The sequence below is a fragment of the Lepidothrix coronata genome, unplaced genomic scaffold (assembly GCF_001604755.1).
Source record: "Lepidothrix coronata isolate B3197 unplaced genomic scaffold, Lepidothrix_coronata-1.0 Scaffold68, whole genome shotgun sequence".
Lineage (NCBI taxonomy): Eukaryota > Metazoa > Chordata > Aves > Passeriformes > Pipridae > Lepidothrix > Lepidothrix coronata.
Genome location: NW_016690248.1, coordinates 4,295,218 through 4,311,607, shown reverse-complemented (window position 1 = coordinate 4,311,607; position 16,390 = coordinate 4,295,218). Strand labels below are relative to the sequence as shown.

At 44.7% G+C, this 16,390-nt stretch overlaps 2 protein-coding genes across 3 annotated transcripts in view; both read right to left on the bottom strand.

The window, feature by feature from the left end:
- Positions 1–745: 745 nt before the first annotated feature.
- LOC108498993 (regucalcin-like) lies at positions 746–8,572 on the bottom strand. Its single transcript, XM_017818358.1, has 7 exons — positions 8,569–8,572; positions 8,454–8,465; positions 7,974–8,138; positions 4,838–5,020; positions 3,324–3,539; positions 1,669–1,832; positions 746–826 (listed from the first exon to the last, which is right to left on the bottom strand). The coding sequence occupies exons 3-7, from the start codon at positions 8,134–8,136 to the stop codon at positions 746–748; spliced, it is 807 nt and encodes a 268-aa protein (XP_017673847.1). The 5' UTR covers positions 8,137–8,138; positions 8,454–8,465; positions 8,569–8,572.
- A 464-nt stretch (positions 8,573–9,036) lies between these two features.
- Positions 9,037–16,390, bottom strand: part of JADE3 (jade family PHD finger 3) — a 72,254-nt gene continuing 64,900 nt past the window's right edge. The window contains exons 13-14 of one of the 2 annotated variants that reach the window (XM_017818447.1): positions 16,030–16,100; positions 10,504–10,526 (exon numbers count right to left, since the gene is read on the bottom strand). In XM_017818447.1, coding sequence (XP_017673936.1) covers positions 16,063–16,100 — 38 coding nt within the window. In that variant the 3' untranslated portion in view covers positions 10,504–10,526; positions 16,030–16,062. Of the gene's footprint in view, positions 10,527–16,029; positions 16,101–16,390 lie in introns of both variants that reach the window. The other variant, XM_017818446.1, reaches the window with a different exon arrangement.

Sequence of the window (16,390 nt, the reverse complement as noted above, 5' to 3'; positions counted from 1 at the left end):
CTTTCATGGAATTCTCTTCATACATGTCTTGGGTATCTCCCTAAATAATTATGATTCATTCAGAATTCAGCAAATTGCAGATTTTTAGAAATCACTTTAAAACGACAGCATGAGACGGCAGGTAATCACTGGATATCCATGAAAAAGGTGGCTCTTTTTGGCATGGACACTGAACCTGTGAAACTTTGTACTACTATTCCCTGCAGATGTTATGAGTTTTACATGGGTGAGGGGAGACAGACAGGTTCACAGAAGAGAAATGCATGGTACTTATCAACACGTCAGTATTTCATCCAGCTGTGAGCATAATTAGAGACTGGGAGTGCACTAGGGGTATGTACTCTGCTGTCAATATTCTTAGTATATCCCTATGCATTTGCTTATGGCCACTATTCCCTCTAGCTTTCCCACAAGAAAACACCTCCAAAACGGAGAAGAAAAACAAGTGAAAAAAGGAAGAAGGTGAAGGCCAGTGAGGAAGAAGACAGAAACAGTGAACCAGAGAGGAAAAATTATAGAGTCTACTGCTTCAGGAGGGCTGGTGGATATCACCAAGGAGTACTCTGCCCACCAAAGGGGAAGGATGTGGGACCAGAAACGAGTCCCAGAGCTGCTGATATCTCCCAGCTGGAGCTTCGTTTTCCTAAAGCTGGGGTGCAGACTCTGCAGAACAGAAGTCAAACAGGTTGGCAGGACCTTGGATGGATAGAGAACAAAAGGTGACGGGGAAATCACAGCCTGAGACTCAAGTAAGAGCTTCCAGTAGAGTCAGAAGTGAGGCTGCAGCCTGACCTGCCTGGTGCACATGTGCCAGTGCCTCTGTGCACTGCAGAGGGATCAAGGGATCAAGAATGCATCAAGGGACACTGGCATCCCTGAATCTGCAGCCCCACAAAACACTAAGCCTTCTACTAGACTCCAGATGCAGCTCAGCGCAGTTGCTTCTCTGCTGCATTATGCAAACTTGTGTTTCCTGGGATCTGCCAAAATCACACTCCTATTCTCACCCATTGCCCCTTTGCAGGCAATGGGGTTCAGCTTCCCTTAAATGCTTTACATGTGTTTTTTACCCATAGTAAATCATCTCTGGCACACCACTAAAGTCCAAATGAGAGTAGGAATGAACAACAGGCTCAGACAATGGGCACACTCAAGATGTTATTATGTGAATGACAAAATGCTGTGGAATTAATGAAATATTTTAAATTATTTTCAACAATAAAAAATATATTGTTGGCATCAGTGTCATGTGGGAATTGTATTAAACTCAGTAGGCCATCCAAAATAATATAATATGCTGAAGAAACAAGGCTCAAAAATGGCTTTAGTCATCTTTGATATTTCATGGCTTACTCATTTACATCATTTATCAATGAAGTAAACACTGGTCTAAAGTTTGGAGGATGTAAGAGAATGCCAATTCAAACAACTCACAAGTATAATGATGATCTCCTTAGCAACTTTACCTTTTCCAACACAACAGATGCTGGGAACAAAGAAGACTTATTTACAAAGGCAATTTTTGAGAGCAGGGGCATGAAATTGTTTAAAATAATAATTAAAAAAAAAAGTAGTGTTTTTAAAAAGAGCAGATATATCATTTCTGGGGGGGGGGAAACCCTCTCATTCTTTGCTTTTATTTCTTCTTTTTTTTTTTTCCTTGAACACAAAGTTCCAGTCCACCTTTTGCAAGGGCTTACCGGTCTCAGGGTCAAGACGAATCACTCTCCCACCATTATAACAAGCTACCCAAAGTTTGCCTTCTGTATCAATGCACATCCCATCAGGAATGCTCTCCTCTTTTTCCAGTTTGTATATACTCCTACGGTTGCCTGCAGGGTAGGAAAAAAACAGACAACTGAGCGAGACAGTTGTTAAAATTTTTATCAGTCACAGCCCAGCAAGTTATTTGTACTATTATTTTCAAAAGCTGTGCTGAAGCCTTGAGTTTTTTTCTTATAAAGGAAATAGATGGTGTCTGCTACTCTGTTTCCTGAGACAGTTGTTTCCCAGCATGAAAGCCTGTGTATAGTTTCTATCCACTGAAATTATAATCCTTTTTTCTGGCATTATTTTCTAGTGCACCACTCATGCTCCCTACTTACAATATCAAATGAATAACTGAATAAATTAATGTTACATATATTAATAAAATTAATTATTTGTTCTAAAAGCAGTTTGGATAATTTGAAGTATGAGTTGCTCCAACTGGAGACTTTTCAAACAGATTGCTGCAACATGCCAATAATCACTATTTCAACACAAAACTGACCTTCAGATCTATAAACTCAGAGTTTATATAAACACAAGAGCTAGGAAAAGCATCAATTTCAAAGGCATATTATCAACCTAAACCAAACAAATCTATCTGAACTTTTATCCATTGTTATTAAAGAAAATTAAACACAAGTTTCCAACATTGTTTATTTTATGCTCTGACAACTTCAATGTTTCTCATATGCAGCAATATTTTTAATGAATTTCCTTTTTGCTCCTGGGGATTGTCAGATTGCCACAGAAAGACAGAGAGTGAAAGAGAGAGAGAGAGAGAGAGAGAGAGGAGAAGCATCCTATTTCCTAAAGAAAAATTCAGTTGTAAGCCATAGCACAGAGACACTGGGACAGGATTCTATGCCCAAAATGACTTTAAATTCAGTTTTAAAATTCAACATCAAATTGGCTAGGTTCTTTTAAAGTAAAATACTGCAGTCCATGTACTCAAAAGCAAATTATTAGTCCAAGTCACTGGAATTTTTTCTTTTGCCCAAGCTTGCAGAAGCCCTTCAGGCGTTGTTTTGTTTTAAATAAAGGAAAGAAATTTGAGTTACTGCTTTCCCATTGTTGCCCAGTTCTTTCTGCAGAATCTTCATTTAAAAGCTTATATTTAAAAAACAAGACAGTGAAAAGTGAAAAAAATATTTAGAGAAGCTGGCAGAGGTTTTGTACAAGACTACAAGATGGCCTATGCTTTCAGTAGCAAGAAACACACAGCCACAGAAACCTAGACAAATGAGAAACACTTTGCTGGTTTTACATTGGAAGATCAGATATGCCTTGTGTTTAGTAACAGTAGTACAGATCACTACTCAAACTGCCATGCAATTTAAATACTTTATAGAGCTACCAACAGACCCTGACTGGTTTGAGCCAGGAGCCTATGCAGGCGAAGATAGGCATTAATATGGCTTCTGTTGTTTTGCCCTCAAGAGGTGACTGAAGAAGCACTCCCAAAGCTCTGATCATCTCTATATAATAACCAGAACAGGAACAAACATCACAATCTTTAGGCACAACCAATTATTTTAGAATACAGTCATTCATACCAATTTTTCCAGTTTGGAGGTCATAATCAAAGGCATCCACCGAATAGGACAAGCTGTCGATGTAAAAGAAGGTTTTGTGATCTAGTGACCAGTCCAGCCCATTGGAAATGTCCACCTGATCAAAGTGCTTCACCACTGAGAGGTCAGAGAAAAGTGTATACAGAGAGCCCTGGTGTCTTTCCAGCACGGCAGGCCGAGTCTCCTCAGCCATTGTACCTGTGCAGAGCCAAAGGGGAGAAAGCAGGTTCAGAGCGAATGGACTCTCCTCCAGGTTTGGTGGCAGCCCCTCGCAATGATGATAATCACAATGTAGAAGGGAGCAGCGCGGGGGGCTTCTGAAATTTGAGGAAGAAAATGAGTTAAAAGCAAAAGAAAGGTAGATTTCTGAAGTGCTTGCTTTCAGCAAAAGATGACAGAACATAGTCTCTGGGGTTTTGTTGAACTGTGGCAGAAATAGTGTGCAGCGTGATTCCCGCAAAATGTTTTATTCAGTCATTCATATATTAAGAAAGGTGTGGTCAGCATTTAACTTCCCACAAATCTTAATGTCTTGTAGAGCTGAGAAACTGGAAAAAGTTACCTCCTCCCTCAATGAGTCTTACATTAAAGCCTCTTCAAAAGCAAATCTCATCTTTGCAACTTCAAGTTGGCAGCTGAGACTGGCTCTTGAGAGGCTGGGTAAATGCAAGCTAAGGTAAGCTTGGGGACTGAACTATAGAGCAGATGCACAGAACGGTGTTTTAAAAAACAGGAGGACAGGATCACAGATAGCTGAGGTGGGAGGGCACCTCTGGAGACCATCCAGGATCACCTCACCCCCTGCTCAGCGTAGGGTCAGACACCACAGGTTCCTCAGGCCAGTGTTGGGTCTTGAAGATCTCCATGGATCAAGACCCCACAGCCCCCCTGGACAACTTGTTCCGCTCTTTGATCATCGTCAGTAGAAGAGTCTTCTTATGTACATACAGAATTTGCTGATTTGTAGTTCGTGCCCACTCCCTCTGGTCCCATCAGTGGCACCACTGAGCAGAGCCTGGCTCCATCTTTTTTTTTACTCCCTCGCCACCCCCCCAAATCAGGTACTTATACACAGGTAAGATCCCTCTGAGCCTTCTCTTCTCCAGTATAAACAGTCACATAGTTTTTAGAAATACGATCTATAAATTCTGATTTATGAAGAACAAAACACACAGTATAATAACTTGCTAACTGGAAAAGTACTTTCTATTGGCACCCTGAGAGTATTCAAAACAAGCAGCCAACAGGGAGAAGGCAAAGCTCATGTCTTAAACTAGGCAGACTTTGAATAGTGTGTCTCTTTTTAAAAAAACAGTCCTGATTAGATGGTGCCCAGGTGATACAAACAGATTTGTAAACGGGATTAAACTCTGAAGACAAAAAAACCCCCCACCATTTAAGTATGAAGGAAAACTTGCTGCATCTACAACTGATCACTGCATCTTATCACCAAAACCTAACAAGCACCAGCGGGAAGGAACCTCCCTGCAGCATACCTGCGAAATACCTCCCTGCGGGATCCACCTTCCCATCATTGAATCGGTTATTCGGTTTGTCCTTGTCCACTTGAGTAATGGTGGTTACTTGCTCCTCTTTCCACTTCAAAGCAGCAAACTTGGTTCCCAGAGTGATGACATAATCTCCAGATTTCCGAAGAGCCACAGAGCTCACAGGAGCATCTAGAAACAGGGTGAAATGGAAAAGAGGGATGTGCTATGGCAAGACATTTCTGCCCACTTTAGACATGCAAACTGAACTCAGTGAAACCACAGGCAAGAGAAACAACCTACTTTTCTATCAAACAAATTGAAGTCCAAATACATAGAAACAGATTAGGTCATGCTAAGAGTGCATACTTAATGTATACAGCAAGTTGCTATGAAGGGTATCAGCATTTATTAGGACATATAAACTCAAGAAACTTAAGTATTACCACTGCTCCCAGGAGCTATAATCATTACCAGCATCTGGTTCAGCTAGATGCTTAAAAAAAAACCCCAGGCATTAAAGGGGGGACAGGGCTTTTTACATCAGGTTACATCCTTTTTACATCCTTTGTGTGGGTTCCCCCCCACACAAAGGAAAAATCAATTGCCACAAGAGCTCTGGAGTAACTGTGTTTGTTTAGCACAGCTCCTGCATAAATCAGCCCTACATTGATGGAGGCAAGAGTATCTCTGCACTGGGACAGGCCACACTGGGCAGGAGAGCCGCTCTCCTGCACCACACTCTGCTGTGCAGTTCAAATATGCCTCCAGCAGCACCAAAACCACACCAAGGAGTGGCAGAGCTTCCAAGAGTTAAAGGGAAACAGAAAACTAGTGTATACTCCACAGTTAATTTACACTCACTTGAGCTATTATGCATAAAACCTCAATTGCAGGTTATTATAAAGGAATTAGTAAAAAAACCCAGTGAAGATAACATTTCTGTAAAAGCCTACAATCAGATGCAATATAAGGAATAATAACTTCAGGCAGGGCAATAAAGTCTGGTATAATATTTTATATACATGAGACTAATCACCAAGTTAATAATTAAAAAAAATAAAACATTTCTTGTATTTATAGCTTTGCAGGGGTATAATTAGGTAATAGTTTCACAAATACTTATAACTACAACCAGCCACCACTGTTGCCAAGAGGAACTGGTCCTTTCTGGCTGTTTGCTCATGGCTCGGGATGTCCCTTCCCTTTGGAGCCCTGGCAGTGGTACCATTCTGCCAGAAATCTGAATGCTATTTACTGCCAGCAGTTGAGATGCCCACCTGACTGCAAGCTCAACTCCAGCAGCTCCATGTCCTAGAGGTGTGTGACCCCACTACAGAGGCTGCTGGTGGTCTGGGCTCATTTACACTGGGTGCCAATTCTTCTTCCTGTGCCAGCACAGAGGTCAGCAGAGTCCCATCAGCCATGTGGCACCTGCCACACGTAGTAATTTTGCTGCTCTTTGGATTGCCAGTAACCACATCAATAAAAGTGCTTTTCTGCCTGTACCACCAGTAGGGCCTCTGCTAGCAGAACATGGGAACACAACTCTCCATTTGCTTTCCCAGGAAAACACCTGGGGCCATGGCTCCCATAAGCCCTTTCACTTGGGCAGCCCCCAGGGCCTTCCTCCTATCCAGGGAGTAGCAGCCCCCAAGCACAGCAGTCCACACACCCTTGACTGGCTGTTCCTGGAGGTGTCAGCTCCCCAGGTGCCCCTACACAAGAACAGTCCCATACCTTCCTGAATAAGCACTGCAGAGGAAAGGGGTGTATCCAGACATAGACACCCTGCTGTTCACTGCACAAATACAGTGCAAGCGAGCATCTTGGCCCTTGCAGCCAGCTCAGTCCACTGTGACACTGCAGGGCTTTGTTATAGCAGCATCTGCAGGAATTGATTTATTTGTAGCACCATTTTATACCAAAAAGAAAACTGACCATAGGGTCTCCCCTCCAGGCACAATTATGTGTGTAGCAGTGTTTTCCCTGTGGAGTTAAAAAGGGCATTTGACGTTGTTGCTAAGCATGTGGTTGTTGTAATTCTCCGTACATTTTAGTAACGAGTAATTTCTCTCTTAGTTTCCACTTTGGAAACCCACTACTTGAGTATGACATTCTTAGGCTGCCTGGGGGTTTTTTTTGTGTCTTTTAGCCATGGTATTCCCAAAGGCACAGCTATTAGTCATAACTATTTTATTACTAAAGAGAGGAAACAATAAAAAAAATAAAAAAGGAGTTACTTCAGCTTCTATCCCTTCCACATCTCCAGGGAGGCCATATGAAAAGACTACACCTTTGAGAGCAGGTCAAGTTGGGGGGAAAGGCCGGGAGAAGCACACTGCCTCAGCTAAGCTAAGTAGAAATAAGTTTGGGAAGCAACATTTCCCAAATTAATATCAGGTCTTCTCTCAACCTAAAACTGCTAACCACAGTAATTTGAGGGGTAGATAAGCCCAGATCAATTTCTTGTGAATAATGTCAGTAGCTTATGGGTAGGCAAAATTGATTTTCACCAAGTGTTACTGAACATAAGAAAAAAATTGTACTGAAACCACTTAAGGAGCTGTCTTCAGACAGACAAATATTTACATTATCACACCAGCAGCAAATCTGCAACTTTTTCTTTATGAGAGTTAGCATATCTCTTCCTTTCTGGGATAAATACTTAAAACTACTGAGACTCTAGCTGGTGATACTGTTACCTTAAAATATAACAACTTCTTAATTTGCTAGTGGAAATCTTTTACAATACAGAAAATGTTATGAGCATTGCTCATTCAAATCAGAACAAAACTACAACAGAAACCGACAGTGGAACTTTACCTCTGGGACAATGTGGTACAAAAGAGGACTTTTGTCCAACTTGCTACTTGTGGACAACTTACAGGAAGAAGTTGTAGATCAAACATAACCGAAAACCACATAACCACAAACATAAACCACAAACATAACCACAAAACCATAAAGAAAGTCCCCAGGACTAAGTCTGGCCTGTACCTAGTGTCTGTGCAAAGCCCCAGTGTCCTGTAGGCCTAGGAAAGGTCTCCAGAAGATGAGCACCATGCAGCTGCCGAGGGACACGGCGCGGAGTCAGAACACACAACTCCCGCATGCAGCAGAGGGTTTTCCAGCGGCTCCTTACCCACGGGGATGGCCTGAGCTTGCCTGGTCACCGGGCTCCAGCGGCACACCTTCCTACCCGAGATGTCCACGTACAGGAGCGCGCCTTCCTTCTCGTCCCACACGGGCGACTCCCCGATCCTGTAGCCCTCGTTGGCAATGCACTCGATCCTGACGGACGACATGCCTGCGAAGGGAATCGTCACCGACTCTCAGTGCGAGTTCCACACCTCCTCCCCCGCACCGGCCTGCTGGGACGAAAGAAGGAGGGGAAAAAAAAAAAAAAAAAAAAAAAAAAAAAAAAAAAAAAAAAAAAAAAAAAAAAAAGGGGGGGAGAAAAAAGGGGGGGGGGCAAAAATTAAATCGGGGGTGCAGGAGGGAAAGGCCAAGGCCGCTCCGCCGGCGGGCCCGCCCCCACACGCCCGGATGCGCGGGCACAGCGCCCGGCGCGGCGGCATCACTGCCGAGGGTGTGCAGTGCAAACACACGCGTGTGTATCTACCTATACGTCTGCCTGTGGACAGGGGAGAGAAGCGTAACAACAATAATTAACCATAATTAATAGCAATAATGAATAATCACAAAACGCGCACGCACACGCACGCCGCCGGCCCTACCTGCTTCCAGCCGCGCAGGAGAGGTCCCGCCGCCGCCGCCGCTCTTATAGCGGGGAGGGCAGAAGGGCGGTGGCCGCGCCTTGGGTACCCTCGTCTGGGCGGGTCCCCCGCCCGGGCCAGGCTGTCCTGCCCGGCGGGGAGGGCGAAGGCCGGGCTGTTCGGGAAGCTCGTGTCCATGCCGTAAGGCCAGCGCGGGGAGCTGGGAGCGGCGGCTGCCCGAGCAGCAGCGGCTCGGCTCCCCCGCCTCCAAGAGCTGCAGGGAGGAAAAAGAGGGAGATTTCCCATCGCGGTGGAAAAGTTTCTCGGCTCCCCGAGAGGCTGATTCCCAAAAGGCCTGGTTTCTGTCTGCCTTCTTGCTGTGCTTTGGCCTTGGCCCCAACTTCCAGCACCAGGGATCCTTCTCCACAGCTCTTGCAGCAGTTCCCTGGTTATCCAGAAATCCTGGGCCTTCCATGTGCCAAGCCCCATCTTACTCCCTGTGTTGTAAAGCCCTTATGACTTCCAAAGGCGCAAGGCAAACAGCTGGCATCAAAATTTCCAGATGCAGTTCTCTGTTGTGCCTGCTTATCTCTGTGCTATGACCACTTCACCTCCCAGGCCTCAAATCATAAAGGAAAGGGTGCTTTTTAAATCCCAGCTCTCCTCTTCAGCACCCCATGACATATTGCCTTTTGACTTGGATTCGGTTATCCCTGTAGGCATCAGTGATGTCAAGCAACTTCAGTCTCACTCCTCCTTGTGTTGTGCGTCTCCTCCTGGCAACTCAGGATTCACCAATCAGGCACAGGCTGGCTCACCACTGTCTTCACAAACGAGAATTAACTTTGCTGCTCCTAAAGTTGCGTCTCCCACATCCAGATTCTTGTTTTGAGCTGGCATGTGGAGCAGCCCCATTATTTGAGGGGCACTGCACACAGCCATAGTCTTTTAGCAGGTAGCTGCCTGCACAACTCCTGTTACAGATTTTATCTGTTCCTTAACATACACTCTCCTCTTGGCAATTATCTCCTGGCAAAGATTTTTACTCAGTTGCCTTTATTCATAAAGCAGGTGCTCACAGCCCAGGCTGCACTTGGTCACATTTTTCTCTTTCAGGGGTATATTTGGAAAGTTCAGGGCCTACATGACCTTACCAGCACATCTTTCATGTAGGCTTCTCTCAATGGACAACTAACGTGATATTTATTAACTTAATTAACTTTATTAACTTTATTAACCTTACCTGAGCAGCTAGGCTTTTATTTCACAGGCTTGCATGGCATTACTTCAGTGCTTAGCATTGAATTTTCTCTTTCTGTCTCTACTGCTGTGTCATACAACAATCCTGACAGAAGGATTTCATCTCAAATGTGAGGCAAGCAAATTATCAGCAACTGCCAACACAGAAAAACATCCAGAAAAAAAAAACCCACATCTCTCCTTCTTTATACATTTTACAACTAGGAAAGAAGATCCAGAGGTTTAAAAAACTGTATGCAAAGAATTCATTAAGTACAATGAAGCACAATTATCAATTCTTACAAAGCTAAGCCATGTTTGCTGCTCTCCCATTGTCCTTGCACACTATGAGGCCCCATTTGGGATACTTGGCCAATGCAACAGCTTACTGAATCTAGTAGCAGCAGGAGATACTCACACCCTCAACCCACCTCACCAGTCTCTCTGCTCCTTGCTGACTTCAGCATTTGCCAGCATGGTTTGGAGGCATCAAAACAAGCTGTGTGTTGGCACACACCTTGGGAGAAAATTAACAGCTTCTGCGAGCACCAGGTTACAACACAAACTCTGTGCCACGTATTTTGAGCTTGGATCTCTAGTTACACAGGACAGTACTCCTGCTTTGTCTTCTCTGTAATGGCTAATCCAGGCTTGCTGAAAGGTAGAAGCAGGGAGGAATCCATGGAGGGGGGTGCCTTCACAGAGAGCATCAGCTGAGGTCTTCTGCCAGTACAAGTTCACTGTGGGAAAGAAGAGCACAGAAGAGATGGTGCCAAAGGTTGTGCTTCCTTGAGCCTTCCCCACTGGGAACTTCCCATTCCCACTGTTGCATTGCAGTCACAGTGGCTACTCTGTGGCCTCCAAATCTGACTGACAGAGCACACACAGTACCTCCGTGGCTTCTGAAGGAAGTGACTGGAAGGTCAGCATTTATCCCACATGGATAAATCACATGCTTGCTCCTCCTGCTTTGCAGGGAGCAGGAAGTGGAATTTTAACATCCACAACCATGAAGAACAGAAAGAGTAGATCTGTGATGCAGGAGGCCTTGGTAAGGTGAAGTGACAACCCTCCCCCAGCCTACAGGTTCCCTGAGCCTGCCAGAAGCCATTACCCTTCTTGCCAGTCAGGAAATGCTCAGCAGTTCTGGAGAACAGCCTAGTGTGCCACAGAGCTGGAAAAATCCCCCCACCTTTAAGGACTGTAGGCAAAAAGAGGTGGTGGATTAATTCAGGGGCTATAAAGAGACTTCAGGAATGAGCATAAGCAAAAACCAAAGTCACAGTTGTTCTTCTCTGCTTTTATGAGCTTGATCCTGCTGTTTCTTCATCTTTAGAGTATTCTTTCTTCTGTCACCTTTAGCCTTTTTTTTTTTTTACTACTGCTAGTCCTCTCCTCCCTGCTGGAAGGTGAGAGGGCTTAGGCCTTATCCATGCCTGGTACGAAGTGCAAATGTCACATATCAGATGTCTGTATCTTAACAGCTGCCTCTGAACAGGGAGTCTGTCAAACCTTCTCTTCAGATGGGCAAGGTGCAGCCGAGAGCAGGGACTGTGAAGCCAAGGACAGTGGAGCCCAAAGAGCCACTACCTCAGTGCAATCCTGCTGTTAAATCCATTCAGGCACATGAGAATTCACCACTAGCAGATGGCACTGCATTTGAGGGGGGGACAGATGGACGGACAAGCCAAACCAAAAAACGCCAAGCAAGAGTAGAGGTAGAAATACAAAATCAGTCCCTGCAATCAGTTGGCTGGAAAGCAAGAGTTAGCACTGCCAGGCACTTCCTTGCAGACAAGTATAGTTCTTGGAATTCACTTGCATGTCCAGATCAAGTTTTTATTTGTTAGTAAGCAACAAGTAGGTCCAGGAGAAATCAAACTGCTGAGAAGTCTCAACTGTTTACTAGTCTGGATGATCACAACTGTGTATTTAAACACTCATAACAGTCCAAACATTTGCCAAAGTACTCCCTTTTCCTGTTTGCACATGTGTCCTCGGGAGAAGGTGGCAGCAGCAAACTTGTGCCCGTTGACTAATTTATGTGTCTAACACCACTATCACACAAGTTAATGCAGAATGGATTCAGAATCTCAAAAAGGGAATCCTAAGAAAGATTGCACCAAATTTCCATGAAGTCGTATTGAAGTATTTAGCCTTTATAGTCCAGTTTCTCTCAGAACCAGCAGCAGTACCACAGTTTATTATGCAGACTTATTTCAGCATAATTTCTTATGTACTGGCTAGAGGCTCATGAAAAACCATCTCTTACTTGAGAAAGTAGTGCTATGAGCAAACATCATGACCCCTTTCAGTGCAGCCAGTCTCTCAAGTCTGTCATGAACACCCTCACACTGTCACACATGCACCTCCAACTTCTTTGTCACAGAAGCACCCACAAGTGCCAGGTCCTGCCACCTGAAGCTACCTCACCAAGCTCAGAGTTCCCAGCTGGTGCCTGTGCAGGCCTTTGCTCTGCACCAGGAGCAGTCAGGCAACAGGGAGCTTCAGAAAGCTATTCTTCAGTGAAGCACAGCCAAGATATTTTTTCATTAATGCCTTACTTTTCTGCACTCTGTACCCCACGTGACCTGGATTTGCATTTTGCTTGCCTCAGGTTAAAAAAAAAAGAGCATTGATTTGTGCTACAGCAGCTGCAAAATTACAGTCACAACAGAAGCCATGCAAGGGAGCCAGGACTTCAGGGAAGGCAGCATCTTTCATTCAAGTAGCTGATTTAGCAACAGTGCTTTCAGTGTTTGTGGCTTACAGGCATGCAAGTTGTCCTAGTCCAAATCAGAAATATTCAAATTAACTGCAGGTTTAGGGTGACTGCTCAGAGCTTAATTTAAACCAGACAATTTGAGGAAAGTCTGGTTTATGTATTAGCCATTTGTAACGAGTGTAAACTACAACTTGCTTGTTAGTATCTTACATCACCTGGCTCATCCAGCTTTGAGGCCTCTGTGCTTCCTTAAGCCAGGAGAGACGTCTGGCTTGTTCTAGAAGGAATAATCAGGAAAAGAATAAGACAATGCCCCTACTCCATTTTAGAGGAGACAACAGAACAATAGCTGAGCCATCAGTTCTAAGGAAGGAAAGTACTTTGGCCAGGCTTTATTCAACCAGATGCAAATGGAGCCTAAAATGCCAGTGACTGGGGTTCCCAAACTACTCAGCACCGCCCTTCTGAGATAAGGGAGATGGAACTACAAAGGAATGCAACCAGACACCAAGGTTTCAGGCGAAGTGGGTGGGCTAGTTTAGGGATGTTTTTCCCCCTCTGATGACTCAATCCCTTACTAGAGCCTGCACTTCCAAAGGTATAACCAGAGCCATTTTCTCAAATGGCATATAACACCTTTTCTTTTTATAGATACTACTCCAGTGGTCTCCTTGCAGTTGCTGAGACCACAAAAAATAAAAAGAGTGGCGTATCTTGACGATGGTGAGACACAGGAACAGGTTGCCCACAGAAGTCGTGGCTGCTCCATCCCCGGAAGTGTTCAAGGTCAAGTTGGATGGGGCTTTGAGCAACCTGATCTAGTGGAAGGTGTCCCTGTCCATGGTAGGGGGATTGGAACAGGATGAGCCTTAAGGTCCTTTCCAATTCAAACCATTCTGTGATATCTTGATGTCTGTGTCACAGGTTCAAGATCTTTCAGATGACCAGGAGATTTCCTGACAGCATCTTCCTTTAATGTCGTTGCTGTGTTAGGTTTCAAATCTTTCCTCAGCACACTAATTTGTCCACCCTAATGTGTCCTGCCTTGCCCAGTGCTCTTCCCTGGCTGGGGTGAGGGTGGGTGGGGCAGCACTTGGGGAAAAACAACAGAAACTGGAAAAAATGTCTTCAGGATGGTTAAGCCAAAAGCTACCATAAAGGTGTCATTATGGAGCCTACCTAGAGATTTAAAACAATGTATCAGATAAGGCAGCCTAGGCGAGGCAGATACCCGGCTTCAGGGCTGCTGAGAAAGCAATGGGAAGGCAGGCAGGGTCTGCCCAGCCTGAAACAAAAGAAGAGTCCCGGAGAAAGGGCAGGGCAAGGTGGATCTAGGAGGTTGTCCCACACGAAAGAAGCCTACTGGAAAAAGAAAGATTATGGGGAAGCTGTATACACAGAGGCAGGGAAACTAATGAGCAAATATCTGAGGCTGCTTCTCCTTAACCATGTAGTCACAAACCTATCCAAGCTATCTGCAGAGGGGTTAACTTGAGGAACAGAAATAGGCATGCACATCTGCTATTTTCAAACAACTTACCCCCACTGCTATGTAACATTTTCTTTCAGAAAGCTTTGCTTGCAGTCACTTTAATCCACTTCTGTCACATCACTACAGATGTGCTGACTTGGTTAGGAGCAGAGCCTGGCAGCAGTTATCCCAGGATCAATTGTGCAAGAGGGATATGTTGCAGAATTGCACCCCAGGAGGGGTAATAGCCTGTTGAGCTCTGAAGCGGGCACAAGGTTCAGAAGCAGCAGTAGCATGGCATCTCTCATGAAACCAGAACCCAAAATTCTGTGAGTCTTCACTTCTTCCTAAAGAAGTTGCATTGAGGCACTCCATTGTTTTCCATCTCTGCCCTTCCCCGGTGTTTTTCCCTCACATGCCAAGCTCCCAGGTTGTGCAAGCAGCTTCCTTTTGTTCCTTAATTCACATCAAAAGCATGTTTTCCTACTAGATGTGTCAATTCCCTGCAGTGCTAAACCTTTACAAGCACTGGGATCATCAAAATTCCCAACGATCAAAATGAGTGGTTTCGCTGGATTATCTTTGCAGCTCACAGAGGCAGGCTTTGAACACTTGGTAACGCTCGGTCCCTCCCAGTATCAGACACACATCATGCGTCTGCAGCACAGCCTGTATATCCAGGCCGAGTCGTCAGCGGTGCCACATCAAAATCAAGTGAATGTTTCAGGCTTACGTTAAATATCCAAACACTTGTAATTTCTCCCTCTATGGTTTGGAATTCATGGTGCAAAGAAAACATTCTACAAATGACACATGCAAATTATAACCGAGAAACATTTCTCTTAGGACAGAAACACAAATGCAGAAATGATGGTGCTGGGAATCACCACACAGCCCCTGTTAGTGCTTGGCCCAAGTTTCCATCAACCAGTAACCACAACTATTTGTAAAGACTCTACAAACCAACAGCAACTGTTTCCAAAATAATGAGTATACCAATTTCCTTTCTTGGCCCTGTCTTTCCCACTTCCCAGCCATAAGCAGACTGTATTTGCACAGGGAATTAGAAGCCACCAACCAGAAAGGAAAAAAAAGGAAGTCTGTTGCTGGAATTTATTGCAAGATCGCCTTCAGGGAAGAAGAAATCCTAGTCCTGAAAAACAGCTGACAGTCCAACACTTACTGCTTCTTCCTAGTGCTGATTTTTCTTCGCTTTTGTCTGCACCTTTACCGCCTTTCCACCCTTTTTTACCTCCTGTTTGCTTTTCAGCTGAGGGACTTGAGCTCCGTTTCACCCAGCCTATCTCCAGCTCCGGTCCCAGCCTGCCTAGGGCCACCTGCTCAGTCACTCCTGCCTGTACACCAGGCCACAAGCATGTTGGCTGCTCAGCTTTCCACTCACTCTGTTGCTGCCAGACCCACTGCTGGCAGGGAGGATCACTGCTGCCTGCAACACCCAGACTGCCAATTCCCCATCCGTCTTGGATGCTGCCAGTTGCAGAGCCGGTCAGAGCACAAAGGATGCTATCGGATCAGTTGTGCGGCTACACCCACTCCTTTCTCTCCACCTTCCTTTTCCTCTTGCCTTCTTCCCTGCTCTAGCACAGAGACCAGCTCCTCTCAGACAGCAAGGTACATCACAGCACCAGCCTGTGGGAGCAGGGGGAACTACAGCAAAAGTCGGTGTTAAACTGACATGAAACATCAACCCAGGAACTTGCTTGCACTGATTAGTCCTTTGCACATACAGGGCAATAGCGGGCTGTGTTTAGCTGTGCACGTCTGTGGGAAGAAGAGGGATCAGACAGAAGGCCTGGCTACAGCTCTTCCTCTATAACCCACTTTGTCCAACCAGGGAAAACCAGCCATACTACAGCATAAGCAAATACATTGAAAAGTGAGGCCAGGGCAGCAAATAGTCTGCTACATTTGCTCAGCCAGGCAGAAACAAAAGCCAGGCTTGCACTATTTGCTATACACAGCAAATTAGTGCTCAGCGACTCTTTTTTGGGATGCTGAAGGGGAAGGGTTTTCCTGGATACTTAACTTGTTAAAGCATTGCCAGATCTGCAGAAATAATTTACTCCTGATGGACACAGTACTGACGAGTTTCACAACCTGCCAGACACAGAGGGAAAAGCCCTGAATAAATCACAACAAATGAAAATATTGTTAGCAGTTTCATAATTTAATGAAAAAGTACTTGTAAAAAGGGGACATCTGAAAAAGACCGAGTCCATCTTGGAAAATTGAATATATATATATTTATATATATAAAACAAAATGCAAAAACACAAAAAAAATTGACAAATAAAGTTAAGAGGTAATACTTCAAACAGTTAGCCACCGAACGCACAATAAAAACTAGCAAATGCACTTTGGGGACAATACTTGAGAACTACATAACC